The sequence below is a fragment of the Silurus aristotelis genome, assembly GCF_946808225.1.
Source record: "Silurus aristotelis genome assembly, chromosome: 13".
NCBI classification, from domain to species: domain Eukaryota; kingdom Metazoa; phylum Chordata; class Actinopteri; order Siluriformes; family Siluridae; genus Silurus; species Silurus aristotelis.
Genome location: NC_139586.1, coordinates 830,415 through 849,400, shown reverse-complemented (window position 1 = coordinate 849,400; position 18,986 = coordinate 830,415). Strand labels below are relative to the sequence as shown.

The following is an 18,986-nucleotide window of genomic DNA, read 5'->3' as shown; positions in this document are numbered from 1 at the left end:
CGACCGTATACACTGTATCGCCAAAAGTATTGGGACGTTTCCTGCACAAAAATTGTTCCACCATGTGCACAAAGCCAGCTTCATGAAGATCTGGTTTCTATGGGTCGGAGTAGAAGATCTCCCTCTATAGCGTTCAACCCTATTACACACACACATGGTGGACGCATGGATCTCACACAAAACAGTAGAAGCTTATAATAAGAGGAAATGTGGAATGGGATGCTAAAAAACAAAGATGGACATGTTATGGTCTGGTGTCCACAAACTTTTGGCTGTACTGTGTGTGTGTGTGTGTGTGTGTGTGTGTGTGTGTGTGTGTGTGTATAAATAAAGAATTATAGCATTAATAAATCTTTGATCTCTTGTAGGAATTGCTCACCGGGATCTGAAACCTGAAAACATCCTGTGTGAATATTCCGACAAGGTATTTCCATTTCTGACACGTCTGAAGCACTTTCATTCGTCTGATTTGTTTGTTTTGACTGAGCTGAAGGTCAGAAAAGGTTTCCGGTTGTAGTAGTAAGGACTGTACCTGTGTTTGTGTCTGTAGGTGTCTCCGGTGAAGATCTGTGATTTTGATTTGGGAAGCGGTGTGAAGTTAAACAGCGCCTGTACCCCCATAACTACACCTGAACTTACTACACCGGTAAATAAAAACCATTTGTCCTTTTTTTTTTTTTAATTGCAGCACTTTTCTTCAGCAGTCACAGCGTCTCTGTTTTCCCTCGTCAGTGTGGCTCGGCTGAGTACATGGCCCCCGAGGTGGTGGAGGTATTTACAGACGAGGCCTCGTTCTACGATAAGCGGTGTGATCTTTGGAGCCTCGGCGTGATCCTGTACATTCTGCTCAGCGGCAGTCCGCCTTTTACTGGCCACTGTGGAACTAACTGCGGCTGGGAACAAGGGGAAACCTGCCGTGCCTGCCAGGTGCGTACGTGTATCTACAGTAATTATACACTGAATTGTGTAGATATCGATTCGATATTTATTATTAAATCCTATCAAACATACAGTATTTTATAGCTTTATCCAAAGTGACTCCCACCGAGCAGGTGAGGGTTAAGGGCCTTACTCAAGGGCCCGGAAGTGGAATTGGAGGTGCTGGGATTTGAACTTGTGACCCTCTGATCCAAAACAAATACATATTTTAAAGATTTCACTTTTGTGTAAATTAATCTCCCTTTTTTCTTTTTTTCTTTTTTACTGTGTGCTCCCTAAATACTATACCCTTCTGGATTTGTTTCTTTTATTTAATAATGTTTCCATTGCGCTTAGTTTTATTAAAAACAGGGGGAAAAAATTCCCAAACTGTTTCTGTCTTTTCCTTCTGTTAATGTTCTCCATTACTGCCAATTCACTGCTGTGCCAATGAGCTCCAATTCGCGTTTTTCTGCCACCTGCTGGTCAGTTATGATTCTGCAACATTGATATATTCACTCGTACTCCTCAAATCAGGGCGACAACTGAAGGTGTTCACATGTCCTGTGTTAATGCAGATCAGCCTGTTTGAGCGAATCCAGGAGGGGAAATATGAATTCGGGGATCGGGACTGGTCTCACATCTCAGACGACGCCAAAGACCTGATCTCTCGGCTGCTGGTGCGAGACGCCACGCTGAGACTAAGTGCAGCTCAGGTCTTACAACACCCGTGGGTTCAGGGGGTACGTCTGTTTCTTCTCCTTTTTTCTCCATTTTCTCTCCTGTCACTTGGCTCATGCTTGTGTTTTTCTTTACAGGATGCTCCTGAACGAGGTCTTTCAACTCCACATGTTTTACAAAGGTATTCAGGTTCAGAATACTTTTGATGCCCGTGGTGGTTTTATGGGAAAATAGACTTCTGACGTGGGAGAAATGTGCGATATGCAAATCATGATTGTGAGAACTGTTTTGTAGGCATCTGACTGGTTCTTATATACCAGGTGGTATCAAAACGTTTCGAAAAGCGAGCTCCGTTTACGTTTCCACGCGATCACCTTTGATATAGTCCTCTTGCACAGTAATCCAGCTCTCCCAGGGTTCTTCTGAAACGTGTTCTGAACGTCTTTTTTTCAAAGCGCCTTCTGCGATTTTCACCGGATCTCCGCAACGGTCTCCGCAAATCTGACAAGTAGGGTGGAGGTGAGATCGTGAAACTCACGTGTGAGGTGACAGGATGCGCACGTGGTCAGAACAGCACCAGTTGCACGGCTCTCGTTTCACACAGGCACACTGTCTTATGAAGGTCGGTGCTCCCTGTGACTGTGCGCGTGGCCTTGTGCTGCCATCTGCTGGCGTGATCCAAACCTCGAAACCTTTTGATACCACCTCGTATAATCTCAATACCGTGTTGTGTGTGGATTTATTGTAGTCGTATGAAACTGGATTCTGGACTGTAACCCGGGGTTTCTGTGTCGCTTATTAGAAAGTGCAGCACTAAGGACCTGACCCAGTTCGCGGCGGAAGCCATCGCCTTTAACAGGCAGCTGTCGCAGCAGGATGAAGAGCAGGACGATAACAGCACCATCATGTGCTCCATGAGGCTCTCGCCCCCCTCCAACTCCAGGCTGGCGAGACGCAGGGCGCAGGCTTTCGCCCTCCGCAGCACCAACCAGTACCCGAACACTACTCAGGTTCCAGAGTGACCTCACGCCCAACACACACAGCAGTGGACATCATCTTACATCTCACACACCTACTCAGTAGGAACCTACTGAAACTATGAAACTGTAAGATGTTTCTCAGTGTTTGATTTGAAGATTTATGGTGCTGAAAAACAAGGGGAGCGTTTTTAATCTTATATATGCAGAGATTTACTTTATGCACTTGATGTTGCTTTATATACACTGTATTGCCAAAAGTATCGGGTCACCTGGTCAATTTGCTTTTCTAATTCCATCCACTCTTCTGGGAAGATGTTCTAGATTTTGGAGTGAACTTATGGATATTCGTGTTCATCAGACACAAGAGTGTTACGAAAGGCAGGTACTATATCTAAAGACGTCCCAATACTTTTGGCAATATAGTGGATATGTGGATATATTTGTAGATCTTTGTGATTTTTTTATCATTAGTGATGATTATAAGAGCATTAAATATTTGATGGCTTTTTTTTTTTTTTTTAAGAAATGCTGTTGTGTGAAATGGGCTTATATTTATAAATATATATTTAAATGCATTCTATGTTTTTACCTCACACCCAGTTTGCACATTTGATCAGACCCAGTGTCCAGCAGCGTCTCAGAGCAGACACGTTATACACCACACGCTATCATGGGATTCAACAGGTATCGCACGTCTTTAACGTCACCGATTTCTTTTTTTTTCTTCTCGTCGTTTTGCACGCTCAACCTTTTTTTTCTGTTTTTATATTATAATGTTTTTTTTTCTTTTTAATGTTCCGCCATAGGAAGTTATTTTCATTAAATATTTTATGAATTCTCTAAGTGTAACTTCATTTCGATCAATTTTAGAGCAAGTGTCTGAATTTTTATTCAATGCAAATGTGTTTTTGATTTATAGCGAACTCTTACTGGCTTAGGATTTTTTTCTACAACTTTCCAGACAACGATTAAACTGGTGATTATTTTCCCAGACTATTGATTGTATTGTCTTTTTTTTGCTAAATGTGTCATCTTAGCGGAAAAATGATTCATGTTTCAATTATCAAGTTAATTTTAGATTAATTCTTATTGCAAAAATAATGTTTAAAGGACAGCAGGTAAAATCTCCACCTCATGGGTTCAGGTTCCTCCCTGTGTGAGGTTCTCCCCATGTTCATGTGGGTTTCCTCTGGGTTCTCTGGTTTCTTCCTACTGCAGGGATTTGAAATGGCTGTAGTAAAGAGAGAACCAGTGTCCAATCAAAGAATATTTATTGCTTGAAACCAGTGCTCTTGGGAGGAACTCTGGAAATGTAGTTTGATGATGGGGTGGTGGAAAATGTTGTCTATCGGTCCTGGTGTCTGAAGCCTGCAGCATCTGACTTGCATAATTTGCGTGCACCTCAAACCCTTCATTAAGCCCTTGTAGATGTCCGTATCAAAAAGCTTTGAGACCAGTTTTGTAACATGCCAGCAGGTGGCAGCACAAGGCCTCACGAAGACTTCCAGAACACGTTCCAGAAGAACTTTGGGAACACTGTATTGCTGTTCAAGGGGCCTATTTTGAAGCTGATGGTGTGGAATTTTTTATTTATTTATTTTTTAACTAAAAGACTTTCAAATAACATAAGCCAATATTTAATTTGCAGTAGAACATAGAAAACATAAATGTTTGAACTGATACATTTTACACTTTTATGCACGAAAGGAGCTGCATGCTACAGGTCTCACGGGAAACAAAGGTCTGAAAAAGCCCGGCATTTTTAAAATATTCAGCTGGAAGAACATCTAGAAACTAATCAAGTTAACTGACATCAGGTCTGTAACATAATTAGCTAAAAAAGGGAGGTCTTAGAGAGGCAGAGTCTATCCGATCTGTGAACGAGTGCGTAAAAAGCTCGTGGAATACTTTTAAAAACAACGTTCCTCAATGTCAAATTGCAAAGGCATTGCAAATCTCATCATGTACAGTACATATCATCAAAAGGTTTAGAGAGACTGGAGAAATCTCGGTGCGTAAGGGACCTTCGTTGGTGCCCGTGGTCTCCGGGTCCCCAGACGACACTGCATCACTCATCAGCATGATTATGTCATTGACGTTACTTAATGGGCCCAAGAATACTTCCAGAAACACCTGTCGGTGAACACAATCTGCTGGCCAGCTGCAAATATCAACTAAAGCTCTACCATGCAAAAAGGAAGCTATATGTGAACATGGTCCAGAAGCGCCATCGTGTCCTGTGGGCCAAAGGTCATTTAAAATGTTTCAAAGTGGAAAAGTGTTCTATTGTCAGACAAGTCCAAATTTTACATTCTTGTTGGAAATTACGGAAGCCGTGTCCTCCGGGCTAAAGAGGAGAGGGACCTTCCAGTGTGTTAGCAGCGTTCGATTTAAAAGCCAGCGTCTCTGATGGTGCAGAAGTGCATACGGTATGGGCACCTCGCGTGTTTCGGAAGGCACTTTATAAAGGTTTTAGAGCAACATATGCTTCCCTCCAGAAGACGTGGATTTCAGGGAAAGCCTTGTGCATTTCAGCAGGACGATGCAAAACCACATACTGCAGCTATTACAACAGCATGGCTTCGTAGGAGAAGAGTCCCGGTGGCCAGATGTTTCACCTATAGAGAACATTTAGCACATCATTAAATGTAAAATACCACGAACTCTTCAGCAGCTGGAAACTGATATCAGGCAAGAATGGGACCAAATTCCAACAAATTTAAGTTTTTGAGTTTTGAAAAGAAGAGGAGATGCTACACCATGGTAAACATGCCCCCGTGCCAACTTTTTCGTCTGGTAGCTACAGTGTATTACTGTATATAACAGGCTATACTTCACTTTTCCAGTTGTATATGTGTCTATTTAACGTAGAGATCCACCATCGTTTCCACTCAGTTTCCAGCTCCAGCCTGGTCCACCTTAAGCCATCTGTTGCTGTTTGCACTTTGTCAACTCTGCCGAACCTCGAATCAATCGAGAGATGCTTAAAGATCATTTTTGTTCTATTTCTGATAAACGAATCTGTCAAACTCGTCATTTTCTCTTCATTTAGACCTTTTTTACACAATTCTGTAATTGATTCTCAAACATGATCTCTTTCACTGATAATATAAATATTGAAAACCGAGGCAGAGGGTATTAAAAGTCCACACGGTGTAATGATAAATGATAAAACATGGCGCCTCTGTAGTCTGGAGTGCAGACGGTGGTGGGCGTGGAAGGAGGTGCTCTCTATAAATCAGCTGGAAGGACCTCGGTGATCGTTCTCTCGGCTGGACGACTCTTTGTGCTCAAGAACATCGCTACATATCCAGAGCATCTATTTTTATAAAGCTCTGAGTGTGAGGCTGGTAGCTTTTTGGTAAGTGTTAGATCTTTTCCTATTATATATTTTATATACAATAATCAATGTGTTGTTCTGTGTGTGGTATGTGTTACTGATTGCACATGTAATATATGGATGAAGATGTGAAGGTGTAGATCTCATTTAGAGATAAGGATGTGTGTTAGTAAAGTCAGGTCCTGATGTAGGTGAGATGAGGAGGTCCAGGGTGCAGTCAGTGTTCACATTCATCCTAAAGGTGTTTCTCCAAACAGATGTAAAGCATATATTTCAATCATCAAGATCGCTTTGTGCACAAACAGCTGGAACAGGTTTGAGTCTCCTAGTTGTGTGAGTTAAGGCAAAGTTTCATGCATCCAAAAACGAACAATTGTGTAACAAAAATGTCGGGAAGAAATACTTATGGCTGGAAATATCAGGTGTGCCAATACTTTTGTTGATACTTTTTGTTAATATGGTGTAGATTCTTATGTTATACTGCTGCTGCACGGTAAAATAAACGTGTGTCCATAGATAATGTATGACATGTTTAATGTTTAATGCCTCAAACTGTTCCGAAGCCTGTAAAAAAGACACACCATGTAATAAAATTATATAACTCTGCCATTTGAGTTGTTTCCAAAGCCTGTCTTCAGTGCAGTCATCTGGACTTGGCTGCACTAATTGAATTGCCCCTCTCGAGATTTCGCTGTGAAACATCACGCAGACGGACGGATATTAGTGCAACAGCGAATGTTTTTTCCACTTTCCTGCCGCATTCAATGATCATTTCTGTCTGTCCCTTAGCAGATACCTTCAAAAGAAAGGGCAGAGAAAGTTACAGAACTCCACTGAGAGGATGATTTGCTGTGAACGAGCCTCGTGTCTGACTACGGTGAAGGAGGAGAAGAAGAAGAAGGAGAAGAAGAAGCAGCAGCATCTGCACAGTCAACCATCCCCGGCTCTGTGCTGCGCCTGTGGCCTTTGCATCATGCTAGCTGGAATCAACATCACCCTCGTTGGTGCTTTCGGCTTTGCTAAGATGCTGCCCGCAAGCAACCCACCCATCGTCATAGGACCTCTCCTCCTGGTGGTGGCGCTGTCCTTTTTCGGAATGTGTTGCTTGTTTAGTCACCGGCTGTCCGCCCGGTTTTCTCACGCAGACACCAGACAGGACCACTGGGGTTTAATGAGGATGGGTGGACCAGCATTTGAGATGGAGACCAGTGAACACACCTTACAGGACACCATTGCCATTCAGCTCAGCCCAACAAACTCTCTAAGCTCCTCCCACCACTCTAGTCCCACCCACCTACCTGCTGTCGTGCTCTGCTCTTTAGAGACAGGCAACCTTCCAAATAGAAGCCATTCATTCTGTCAACTGTCTCCTGGAGAAGATGATGTGATTCCACTTAACTCGTATGATGGCAGAGATACATAACTTTGGCTCCTCGTGCCATGTGGAATCTCCTAGTTTGCAAGAAGCAGCGCTTCCTCCACTCTCCGAACATCTCGGCTTAACGTGATAATGCTTTATACGCAGTCGTGCCTCCACTTGGATTCACAGTGTGGATGTTACTGAAATGAAAGAAGCTCATGCGTGGTGGAAACGAACAAGACTTCTACCTCACCTTTGAAAGATCATCTACCCTCTGTCTATCACTCTCATTGTTTAGTCCATCACATTGGGTCAATCCTACCTGATATTCACAGAACAACATTTTTTAAATTAGGTAACAGAAGCATCTCTAAGATCATGCAGATACAAGGCATCACCGTTTAGATCCATCATGGATGATTATGCTGATGTGATCTGAATCCATTGAGTGAGCAACTGGTTAGTAGACAGAGGACGCCTTGTTGATACGAGAGGAAAAATGGCCAGACTAGAAGGATATAATAACTCCTCGCATCACACTTTCCCTCCATGGTGAGCATCTCAGAATGCTTTCATCTGTTTGGTTATAGTGTAATAAAAATGTCCTATTGTGTGCTGTACGCTATATAAATGTAGACATTCCTACTGCTTTAAACACGACCGATTCCCACACAGCAGCTTTTTAAAAGACAAGAGAGATTAAAGGCGTATTAAAACAAAATCAAGCTAAATCCAGCCTTCTCGTGCAGGTGCCGCTTCGTCGAGGACAAACATCCAAACGCTGCAGCTAATGATGTTACTGTGCACTCATGTTTGTACAGGATCACAGCAGCAGCACCATCTGTGCATTACAGCTCAATTACAGCTGCCTTCGAAGCAGAGCAAATCAGACATCTCTAATGTCTGGAAACACATCAAGACAGGACAAACACCACTCCCTTCCTCTCCTAATTAAAATACTACACTGGATATCTGCATTCTCTTGTTAGATTTTCAATGGAGAATAAAGTAACAACAGGTGAGAGATATAATAAGAATTGTAATAAACATTCTAATAAAACAGTCAAATGAATCATTATAAAAATCACAATTTTGTCGAATTGATTTTTATCTGCAGGACCTCCTACGAGGTCATGATTTCTGCCGAACGTTTCCGGTTCACGTTCTGACTCTTATATGAGCTCAAAAATCTCATTCATTCGTGAAGTCTTGTTAAACAGGGCAGGTGTTCAACCTCTGAGCCGTGTTTTTCTATTGATTCGTCTCAGCTAGATGAAGTCTGAAGCTTTTCAAACAAACATGCTGAAAAAATGTTTCTCGGGTTCTCAGTAATTATATACAGCATTTACAGTCCTGTGTGCCATGTCAAATAAAGGAATTCGTGAAAGTATTCTACTTGGATAAAGTATATATATATTTGTATGGTGAAGAACCATATAATGCTATTAGTTATGTGTAAAGTGTGAGGCTTTCATCCTGAGGTGAGGTTAAATCCTGTGTGTGAGATATAATTATAATAATAACAATAACGTCTTAGTGGTGGCGGGATTCGAACTCGCAACTTTCGATCGGACGTCGTAGTGGTATTGTGGTAGTTCATGATCAGACTCAGAAGTTAGGCTGTAGCTCAGTGTTTAAAATGTTGGTGTTCTGATCAGAAGGTTGTGTGTTTAAATCTCAGCACCACTAAGCTGCCTTGAGCAAGACCCCTAATCCTCAGATGTGTAAATGAGATGATTGTAAGTCAATTCGGATAAGAGTGTCTGCCAAACGGAAAGCTAACATCTTACCTACTGAGCTACCCCTTTCCCAAAAGAGGCCAACTGCTCCTACTTCACTTTCTTTGTTTTTGTTTATTTTTTAGATATTTTTCGACATTTTTACAAGATCGTCATTATTACATATGACAGAGACGCTTATATCTATTTGTCTACAATCCACTCCCTTTTTATTGCCATTTTTAAACCTGGACCCATGTTGGCCAAGCAAGATTCTGAAGAACAACAAAGGATTATAGTTATAGTTAGTTACACTTTTATTATACTTTATATTTTTATTTTCTATTTACATGCTGGACAGTCGTAAAAAGGCATTTCACTACATCAATCCCTGTATGAATGATTTGCAATGTACATTACAGCCATATTATTTCTTTGCATATCTAGGCAGTGTTAGAAAGATGGGGTCAGACATAAACCAGTGCCCCTGGAGTAGAGTTAAGGACCTTGATCAAGGGCCAAAAGTGGCAGCTTGGTGTTATAGGGACTTGAACCTCCAACCCTATGATCAGTTATCCAGACATGTAACCACTGAGCTACAAGCTCTTTCCAGAAATTTGCTTATAAAATAAAAGTGAGTGAAGATTGTAGCTCTAGCGCTTGAGTTGAATGTTTCCCCTTTTAATCCGAAAGGCGTTGAGATTAAAATAGACCCCAAAAACACACGTTTCCCTCTGACTCCTATCTGCCATAGCTGCCCTTCAGGAAAACCACGCATGCGCCTTAGGAACGCCGCCATACTCTGCGCATGCGCACTACACACCCCGGTTCGGAGTCGTATATAAGCCGCTGCGAATCTCCGTCCCGGTCCACCTTCAGCCATTTTGAAGATGTTGGGAGCCGTGGGACGCTGCTGTACAGGGGCTCTGCAGGCTCTCAAGCCCGGGGTCGCTCCTCTGAAGGCTTTCACCGGAGCTCCAGCGGTCTTTTCTCGTAAGCCTTTGCGCTCGTTTGACTAGTTACAGAAATAAAATGGTTTTGTTGAATCAATGACGGCGCCATGACGGGGCGGCCGAGCGGCAGCATGCGGGCAGGCCGCAAACTACCTCAGGACGGTTTATACTTAATTTGACTCATTTATGTAGGAATAATCCGCGTTTACGGGTTTATGTCGCGAGAATGATGCGTTTTGTTCCGCTGTAACGAAGTGCGAAACGGCAGGAATGGAGAATGAGGTAAAATCGTAATGACCTTTATGTGTCATGGTGGAAGTGACATGACTGCTAGCTGAGCTGAGGTGAAGTGCGCTAGTCACTGACTGGATGCTAATATAGCAAGTGTGCGCCTTAGTTCGAAAAACGTAAATATCGAATCAAATTAATATCTGAGTTTTTCTGCATTATTTTAATTCAATATACAAAAACAAAGTCATTCCTGGTCCGCTAGCCAACCTGTGCAGTGTTACCCGGCTGCAGAAGCTAAATGCTAATGTTTTGACCTCGACTTCTCGATAACTCGGTACAGTTTTAGGGTAACGCAGAAACCTCGTTACCTGTGCGGAAATTATTCTTTATTCTTTTTTTCAATAACTCATGATTGATTGAATTAACTGTTATTTTCTGTGCTCCAGGCAGGGATTATGTCGCTCCCGCAGCTGCTGCCGCCGCCGCCAGCGGCCGCATTGTGGCGGTCATCGGTGCCGTCGTGGACGTGCAGTTCGATGAGGGACTGCCGCCGATCCTCAACGCCCTGGAGGTGACCGGTCGTGACACCAGGCTCGTCTTGGAGGTCGCTCAGCATCTGGGTAAATCTTCAGAAAGTCTGCTAGTGCACAAAAGTCCCACAGGATCAACTTGAACACCAGAAAATGAGGTTTATGCAAAATTCAGAACCGGACTGTAGAATCGTATTCCTGATTGAAACAAGGAATCGTTCAAACATTTGAAGGAACATTTTTCTTTAAAGACTTTTCACACTCGTACGACCTGAAACACTGCCTACATCCACATCTTTAGTTTAGAGTAATTCGGCATTGTGTCCAACTTATACATTTTACTTCATCGTTCTGCAGACATGCTTATGATTTACAATTTCTCATTCATACAACCGAGTAGAGCTTGGTGTGGCTGGGACTTGAACTCATGACCTTCAGGTTTTAAAGTTTTAACCACTATGTGCCCACCTCCCCCTATACCTACACTCTGTCCTGACTACCGAAACAAGTCCCTCAAATGATCTGTTGTGTTTATAGATTTGAGGGCATGTTTTGCAATGTCAGAGGAATAAATGGAAACGTTTCTTGTCGCGAAGTGATCTGGTGTTACGTGATGTCTCGGCATTTCAATTCTATTTATTCCACACACTGATGTAGAATAAGGAGAACGCAGTATCAGTGTGCAGACTAAGTAGGTGAATGAGAGGGTTTGAACCCATGGGGGTTGAGTAGAACATGCTACAGTCTGATGGGAAAATCCTGGGTCATGTTCTTTACATTGGATAAGATTTAATGCTAGTTTGTAGCCAATCTGATTTAGTATCTGATAGAATGGCTTTAACAAAGGATTAACTGTAGTAAAAGAATTCGCTGTTAACAACTTTCACACGTAGAACTGAAGTTTGTGCATGGCTTAGTGGTATTGGGCTGATTTGAAAGGGATCTTCCACCTTGGTGATTAGGATTCGGATTGTGGATGGTGTTTTCAATATCAGCATTTTAGTAATAGATTTTTTTTTTTTTTTCCCCCACCCACCAGGGGAGAGCACCGTTCGTACCATCGCTATGGATGGTACTGAGGGTCTGGTGCGTGGCCAGAATGTTATGGATACCGGTGCTCCCATCAGAATCCCTGTAGGACCCGAGACTCTGGGCAGGATCATGAATGTCATCGGCGAGCCCATTGACGAGCGAGGACCAATCACCACCAAAACGTGAGCTCACACATGTTCGTGGCGTACTGTTTCAGAGTTTTGCTCCACAGTACGTTTGACAAAGTGTGTTGTCTTTAGGATGGCTGCCATCCACGCTGAGGCCCCAGAGTTTACAGACATGAGTGTGGAGCAGGAGATTCTGGTCACAGGAATCAAGGTGGTCGACCTTCTGGCTCCTTACGCCAAGGGTGGAAAGATCGGTACGGATCAGACTCCTGCACGTTGAGCCAAACACGTTTGGATTCTATTATAAATGTAACATCTGAACCGTTTGCGCAGGTCTGTTTGGTGGTGCCGGTGTCGGAAAGACCGTGTTGATTATGGAGCTGATCAACAACGTGGCTAAAGCCCATGGTGGTTATTCAGTGTTTGCTGGTGTTGGAGAGAGAACCCGTGAAGGAAACGATCTGTACCATGAGATGATCGAGTCTGGTGTCATCAACCTGAAGGATGCCACCTCAAAGGTATTTCAGGGTCGCGCAGTCATTCGGTTTCATGCAGCTGCTGCTTTTAGAGCAGAAACGAACATATTTTCTGCCTCCAGGTCGCGCTGGTGTACGGACAGATGAACGAGCCCCCAGGCGCCCGTGCCCGTGTTGCTCTGACTGGTCTCACCGTTGCAGAGTATTTCCGTGATCAGGAGGGTCAGGACGTGCTGCTTTTCATCGACAACATCTTCCGTTTCACCCAGGCTGGATCAGAGGTCACGATTACAGATAATTTGACTCTTCATGAGGTACATCTTGGGAGCAGCCAGTTTCATGTCTTGTTCTTTTTCTAGGTGTCTGCCTTGCTGGGTCGTATCCCATCTGCTGTGGGGTATCAGCCAACCCTGGCTACTGACATGGGTACCATGCAGGAGAGAATCACCACCACAAAGAAAGGCTCAATCACATCTGTACAGGTTTGTACCTGGATTAAAAAAAAAGCAATATAAACTTTTTTCTCTTGAAATACATTTAGGTTAATTTCTTGGCTTTCATTAGGCCATCTATGTGCCTGCTGATGACTTGACTGATCCTGCCCCTGCCACCACTTTTGCCCACTTGGATGCCACCACCGTGTTGTCCCGTGCCATCGCTGAGCTGGGAATCTACCCTGCTGTGGACCCTCTGGATTCCACCTCCCGTATCATGGACCCCAACATTGTGGGAGCTGAGCACTATGATGTGGCTCGTGGTGTGCAGAAGATCCTTCAGGTATTTGGAATGTGGTACAACCCAGTGCTTTTGGAATGCTCGTGCTTTTAAGTTTAAGTTCTGCTGATCTGACTTCCCGATTCCTGTTGTTCCAGGACTACAAGTCTCTGCAGGATATTATTGCTATTCTGGGTATGGATGAGTTGTCTGAGGAGGATAAGCTGATTGTATCTCGTGCACGCAAGATCCAGAGATTCTTGTCTCAGCCCTTCCAGGTGGCCGAGGTCTTCACCGGACACATGGGCAAGCTGGTGCCCCTTAAGGAGACCATCAAGGGATTCAAGAGCATTCTTGGAGGTTTGACGGACTTTTTATTTATTTTTTCCCTATTGCATTTCACATGGGAATGTTGAATATAAAGTGTCTGTAGTGCAATTTAACCAAATCCTCTTTTCTCTTGAACAGGAGAGTATGACTCGTTGCCCGAGCAGGCTTTCTACATGGTGGGTCCCATTGAGGAGGTCGTCCTGAAGGCAGCGAAACTGGCTGAGGAACATTCGTAAACAAAATTAAAAATTTGTTTTTGAGCAGGATTTAAAAAATTAGCAATGGAATGAGGAGCACTTGGTTTGTAAAGTCACATTGAACAATTGTACTGTATTGTCAGTCATTCTGAGGTTATATTTAAATGTTTCCACTCACAAAGATAGAAATAAATCTGTCTTACCGTGAAATGTGCGGTTGCTTCTGTTTCTGGAATGGGATTTTGGGTCTATCAGCATGGATTTTCAGGTGGGAATGCACTGATCGTTCAGCACAATATTGAGAAACACTGATATTTGGACAATGTATTTGCTCTGATGTTCGTTCATGCTCAATTTTTCCTGTTCCTACATGAGTTTTTAAATTTGGTGCATTCAGAATTCAAAATCCGTCACTTATTCAAATAAACCGATCAGGGGTCGAGCGCACGCGCCGTTTTGAACTTTAGATTTGATCTACTGATCAGCAGCATACAGTTCAACAGCATGCAGAACATTTAGATTTGTGACAAATTATATAAATGTTGTAGCCATAATAAATCATAGTACCTTTTTGATTACTTGAGTGAAAAGTTTTTGCCTTCAAATGAACTTGAGTGACGGTTTAAAAGGACACTTTTACCGGAGGGATGTTTTACTGAGAACTAAATATTTGACCAAAAAGCTGCTGTTTAATAGTTTGTCATTGAATGAATCGTGTCAATCTGAGTGCACTTCGGGGTTTGTTGGAGAACATGGTGTTCATGAAGAACATGGGTTCGAGACCTAACCCCTACACAAACTAGCAGTCCCTCACTAAGGTGTTGTGGATTCAGCAGTTTGGTTATAAATCCGACAAACTTGAACCCATCGCAGCATGACCACAAGCCTGTTTACTGGAAGTCAGTGACTGACTAACCTGCTTCTGAGGTCAGATTTGAAAGTCACTGTTTCCAGGCATAAAATAAATGTAGCAGATGTCGGACTTATGGGGTTCTGCAATCAGCAAATATCTGCTTTGTTTTAAAACCTTCACAATTCTATAAACTAATGTGCAGAAAGCAACCAAGTCCAAGTAGATGCGTATGTTTGTCCACAAAGCGGCGCTCTTGCATCTGCGTTTGATTCCACATGGACGTTTCTGGTGCTGCTGTAGAGAGAACCTGAGTCTTAGTGTTCTAGCAGGACTGTATAATTTAAACACACACACACACACACACACATTGTGTAGACAAATGCACAAATATCCTTCAACATATCTGAAAATAGGAGGTGGTCGATTAGCAGTTACGGTTCTGAAGGTTAAGTTGAAGTTCCAGCCACACCAAGCTGCCCCTTTTCCATACCTGCTCAGGTGTATGAATGAGATCAAATGCGAACAGAAGTCGCTCTGGATTGTAGCACCTGTAGACCAGATGAAGGAATATCATTTGGAAGAACTGCATTTAAGTCGTGTAGAATCCGTGCCCATGTTCTTTTCTACGTCTGGCTTCATCTAACATCCTTACACAGAGCACGCAGTAGACACCTCCAGGCTTTCTGGCTCCATTCTTTAGGTAGATTCAAACAGTTGTAGAAGAGAATGTGGTTCTTTTACAGGTCTGAAATAATGTGCTTTTGGAATTAATTTTTTTTTTTTTATCCATTCTGCTGAAGACCACGTGTGGGCTTCGCTTCCGGTGTTGTAAACATGTTTGATGAGTTTTACACAATGTGAGGAAACCAGTAAAACTGCATTCTAATGGTCTCTAATAATCTTCTTTTCGAGAGAAGGGTTAAAAAAATGTGTGCACACTAAAACACTTGTGCAATAAAGACACCGGTTTTCCAGGCGGCTCCTGACTGAAACCTGATATTGTTAAGAAACGCAAACCAAACACAGGATTATTGTGGAGATTATACACGATTGTATTTCAGATCTTTATTATGGAATAGATAAAAAAAATATCCAGGTTTTATTAGATACCAGCGAGGATATAAATCTATTCTGTATTGTGTAGAAATGATTATATTTCCTGAAATAGTGGAACCACAGCTTGTTTACACCTGAGCATAAGACACATTTAGCTCTCATTTACGTTTATAATAAGCTCCACTCTTCTGGGAAGATGTTCCACTAGATTTTGGCAAGATTCATTCAGCCACTGATGTTGGTGAGGAGCTTCAGTAGGGTTAGAGGTCTATAGCAGGAGATCTTCCACTCCAACCCATGTGCAGCAGGTCTTTATGGAGCTGGTTTTGTGTCATGCTGGACCAGGTTTGGGTCTCCAAGTTTAGTGAAGGGAAGAATGTAATGGTCTCGCGTCTAAAGCAATCCTGCAAAAACAGGTGTCTACAGCTCTAAAAATCAGGTGTCCAATACTTGAGGTCTGCATTTTTTGTTATTATTATTGAAGACTTTGAGTGAATGTAGTGCATGAACACAATAATGATGTGTATATTTTAGTCCTGATCTGTGAACAGATTCCTGTTAATGCAGTTCAAAAAGCAGGAAGATTCAGGTTGTGTTTCTGTTTATCAAATAAAAATCAAGAAGAAACATTTTTTTCCCATCAAAAGTATGTTTATTTTTGTTATTCTGCTTAATAAAGGTGATAAAGATGTGCATGTCCGAGGGGCATTGGCAACTAATTCCTCCAAAACTACACACACACACACACACACACACACACACACACACGTGTTATTATCTATAGATCGGACTTCACTGCTGTGCACAGCACCGGTCTAAGCCACTGCTCTTTCAGGTCTGACGATGTCCTTCAGCATCAGGTAGTCAGAGAGCCACGTGGGGGCGTAGGACAGCGGCAGCCAGAAGAGCTTCGCGTCCCAGCCCGGGGAGTAGCGGGTACGGGGACGCACGGCCGAGATGGCGTGCTCCATACAGCTCACCACCTTCATCAGGTCTTTGTCTGACATCTTGGAAATCTTCTCTCTCAACGTTATTTCCACTGGACAGCAGAAAAAAAAAACATCAATCAGACCTGGTGTGAACGTTCTCCAAACCACGGAAATGTGCATCTATTAACAATACCCCAAAATACCTTTGCTGACGTAGTCGTCTCCATAATCCACTTTGGTCTCCTTGGGCAATTTTTCCCAAAGCGTCTTAACACTTTTGAGCAATAAGTCCGAGTCCGTCACGTTGGTCTTGAAGAATCCTGGCTCGATACACAGGACCTTCACTCCGAACGGCTTCATAGAGATCCTGAATCACAGAAAAAAAGGGTTTTGGGTTCAGTAAAAGTGCTCACGGGACCTCTTTATGATCCGTACAATCCTACCTGAGGCTGTCGTTGAACGCTTCCACGCCGTATTTGGAGACAGTGTAGGGACCTCCTACGGGACTGATCCTGCCGAACACGCTGGCCACGTTCACAACACGGCCCCTGGCTTTCTTAATCAGGGGAATGACGCTCAGGGTCACGCCGATGACTCCGTCCAGGTTCACGGCCAGCATTGACCTGTAGTCCTGCAGGGTCAACCAGTCACAGGGGGCCGCGGGAACGGAGACGCCGGCGTTATTGACCACGCCCCATAGACCTGGAACACGACAAGACAGAGGTTTTCCTCGTTTCGTTTTGGGTTCACAAGATCATCGATCAAGCCATTGGTGAAACAGATCATAAACATCAGGATTGTGAAAAACAAACACATTCAGAAAGTCTCAAACCAGTCCAAAGACCCTTCCATGATATCAAAGACCCCCAGCTGTACCACCTCTGTACCTCCACGATATGAAGGTGAATAATGTGTGTTTCTCCTCACCTTTCTGCCCCACGAGCTCCTTTATAAAATTGGCAGCCTTGTCCATGCTCTCCTGCCTCGTCACATCCAGATGAATCGTTGAGATTCGGCTTGAGCAGGACTTCTTCAGTTCCTCCTCGCCCTTCTCCGTGAAGCACGCTGCCACCACACAGAAGCCGCACTTGTCCAGATGGCGTGCCAGAAGGTTTCCGAAACCGGAGTCGCATCCGGTGATGTAGACGTACTTACTGCCCCGGTCAGGGACGCGCTCCAGCTCACGGAACCAGCGCACCACGTAGTACAGGACCACCAGAGCAAACACGTACATCCACATGGCTGCACAGAGGGATGACATGGAGATCACGCAAAGTCCTGGTACGGTTTTCGTAACACCACGTGTAAACCGGTGAGGTTTTTGCTCTCAAACTTTCCCAAATAAACCTGTTCTGTGGATCAGCATGTAGGAGTCGGAATGAATGAAAAGTAAAACCAGGTAACTTTGTTGATGACGCTACAGGAACTCACTCGTGTCACAGCTTCAGAAGCCTGACTGATAAGAGACTGATGTGCAGGGCAAAGATCATCAGATCTCTCCAAAAAAAATTCATTAATAATTAAAATCCTACATCAACCAGCTGCTGAAGAGATTGTGTGAGTTGGCTAGAAGTCAGATTTTCCCCAATCCGTTCTTTATTCCTCGGATTCTTTCAGTAAGAGAGTTCTGATCTAAAAACCCACACGATTACAGGAACTTCAGGAAACTCTGAAATGTCGGCCAAAGAGCAGAAATCTCTGGGTGTGCAGGGTGTTATCTTTGTGTGTGTGTGTGTGTGTGTGTGTGTGTGTGTGTGTGTGTGTGTTGGGGTGGGGCTTGCAGGCCACAGTTCAGTGTCACTTGCTAACGTCAATATTAATAACGCGCATGCTGTTTATTAGCGTCAATAGCAGGAATTCGGCATGTGATCAGACAGCGCGTGAAGCTTCCTGCACTTCTTCACGGAAAGACTCTCACAGCTGCACACAGCTGGATTTTTATAGCGAATAACTTCAACAACACCATCATCAAGAACATTCTCAACAATAACCTAAATACCACCTAAATCATCATCATCATCATCATTAACATCCAGGTGTTTTCTGAAGGCATCATGCAGAACTAAGTAAAGACTTGTATCTCTTTCTGCTCAGTTCTGAACTTTGATTAAAAATAAGAATCAGCTCCTACCTGCTCTCAGTGCTCAGGTGCGTCTCCCAGTGCTCAGGTGCGTCTCCCAGTGCTCAGGTGTGGCTCTCAGCGCCTCTGTACAACCAGCACCAGACCAACTGATCTGTGTATTCAACAGAAGGCGGAGCCAAACTTCTACAGCCAATAAGAGCAGAGCTATCCGTCACGTGCACTCAGGTATGTGGCGTCTGAGATTGAAAAAAACAAAAAACAAAGAAAAAACGTTCAAGTCGAAAACACTTTAAAGTAAAAGTTTAAAAAACGCAGAACGGCTGCAGTTCAGGTTCAGTGCAAACTCATAATTATAATATAATAACTATATAAATAAATCTAAAAAATAAAAACATTCTAAATGGTGCTGACATCGTGATTATAATTACAACCGATTTTTCTTTCAGAGTAATTAATTGTCTAATAACTGAACGCGCC

General features: G+C 43.2%; 3 protein-coding genes and 1 pseudogene across 4 annotated transcripts; 3 read left to right on the top strand and 1 right to left on the bottom strand.

The window, feature by feature from the left end:
* Positions 1 to 358: 358 nt before the first annotated feature.
* Positions 359 to 3,572, top strand: mknk1 (MAPK interacting serine/threonine kinase 1; the record flags this gene model as incomplete). Its single annotated transcript, XM_083557833.1, has 6 exons — positions 359 to 424; positions 551 to 646; positions 733 to 927; positions 1,497 to 1,661; positions 1,737 to 1,780; positions 2,402 to 3,572. Coding segments are annotated over 6 exons (786 nt in total), but the record flags the coding sequence as incomplete, so codon positions are not given.
* Positions 3,573 to 5,845: 2,273 nt separating this feature from the next.
* LOC310735236 (transmembrane protein 275 pseudogene) lies at positions 5,846 to 8,292 on the top strand (annotated as a pseudogene). Its single transcript, XR_014538188.1, has 2 exons — positions 5,846 to 5,940; positions 6,709 to 8,292. The product of XR_014538188.1 is annotated as a transmembrane protein 275 pseudogene (transcript).
* A 1,514-nt stretch (positions 8,293 to 9,806) lies between these two features.
* On the top strand, positions 9,807 to 13,798 carry atp5f1b (ATP synthase F1 subunit beta). The gene is made up of 10 exons (XM_083557745.1): positions 9,807 to 9,990; positions 10,628 to 10,801; positions 11,751 to 11,925; positions 12,004 to 12,125; positions 12,205 to 12,389; positions 12,470 to 12,628; positions 12,707 to 12,829; positions 12,912 to 13,124; positions 13,220 to 13,421; positions 13,530 to 13,798. The coding sequence occupies exons 1-10, from the start codon at positions 9,888 to 9,890 to the stop codon at positions 13,625 to 13,627; spliced, it is 1,554 nt and encodes a 517-aa protein (XP_083413871.1). The 5' UTR covers positions 9,807 to 9,887; the 3' UTR covers positions 13,628 to 13,798.
* A 2,328-nt stretch (positions 13,799 to 16,126) lies between these two features.
* LOC310735168 (retinol dehydrogenase 16-like) lies at positions 16,127 to 18,717 on the bottom strand. Its single transcript, XM_083557744.1, has 5 exons — positions 18,558 to 18,717; positions 17,354 to 17,668; positions 16,870 to 17,128; positions 16,630 to 16,793; positions 16,127 to 16,536 (listed from the first exon to the last, which is right to left on the bottom strand). Exons 2-5 carry the CDS (start codon positions 17,664 to 17,666, stop codon positions 16,313 to 16,315), a joined length of 960 nt encoding a protein of 319 aa, XP_083413870.1. The 5' UTR covers positions 17,667 to 17,668; positions 18,558 to 18,717; the 3' UTR covers positions 16,127 to 16,312.
* Positions 18,718 to 18,986: the final 269 nt, after the last annotated feature.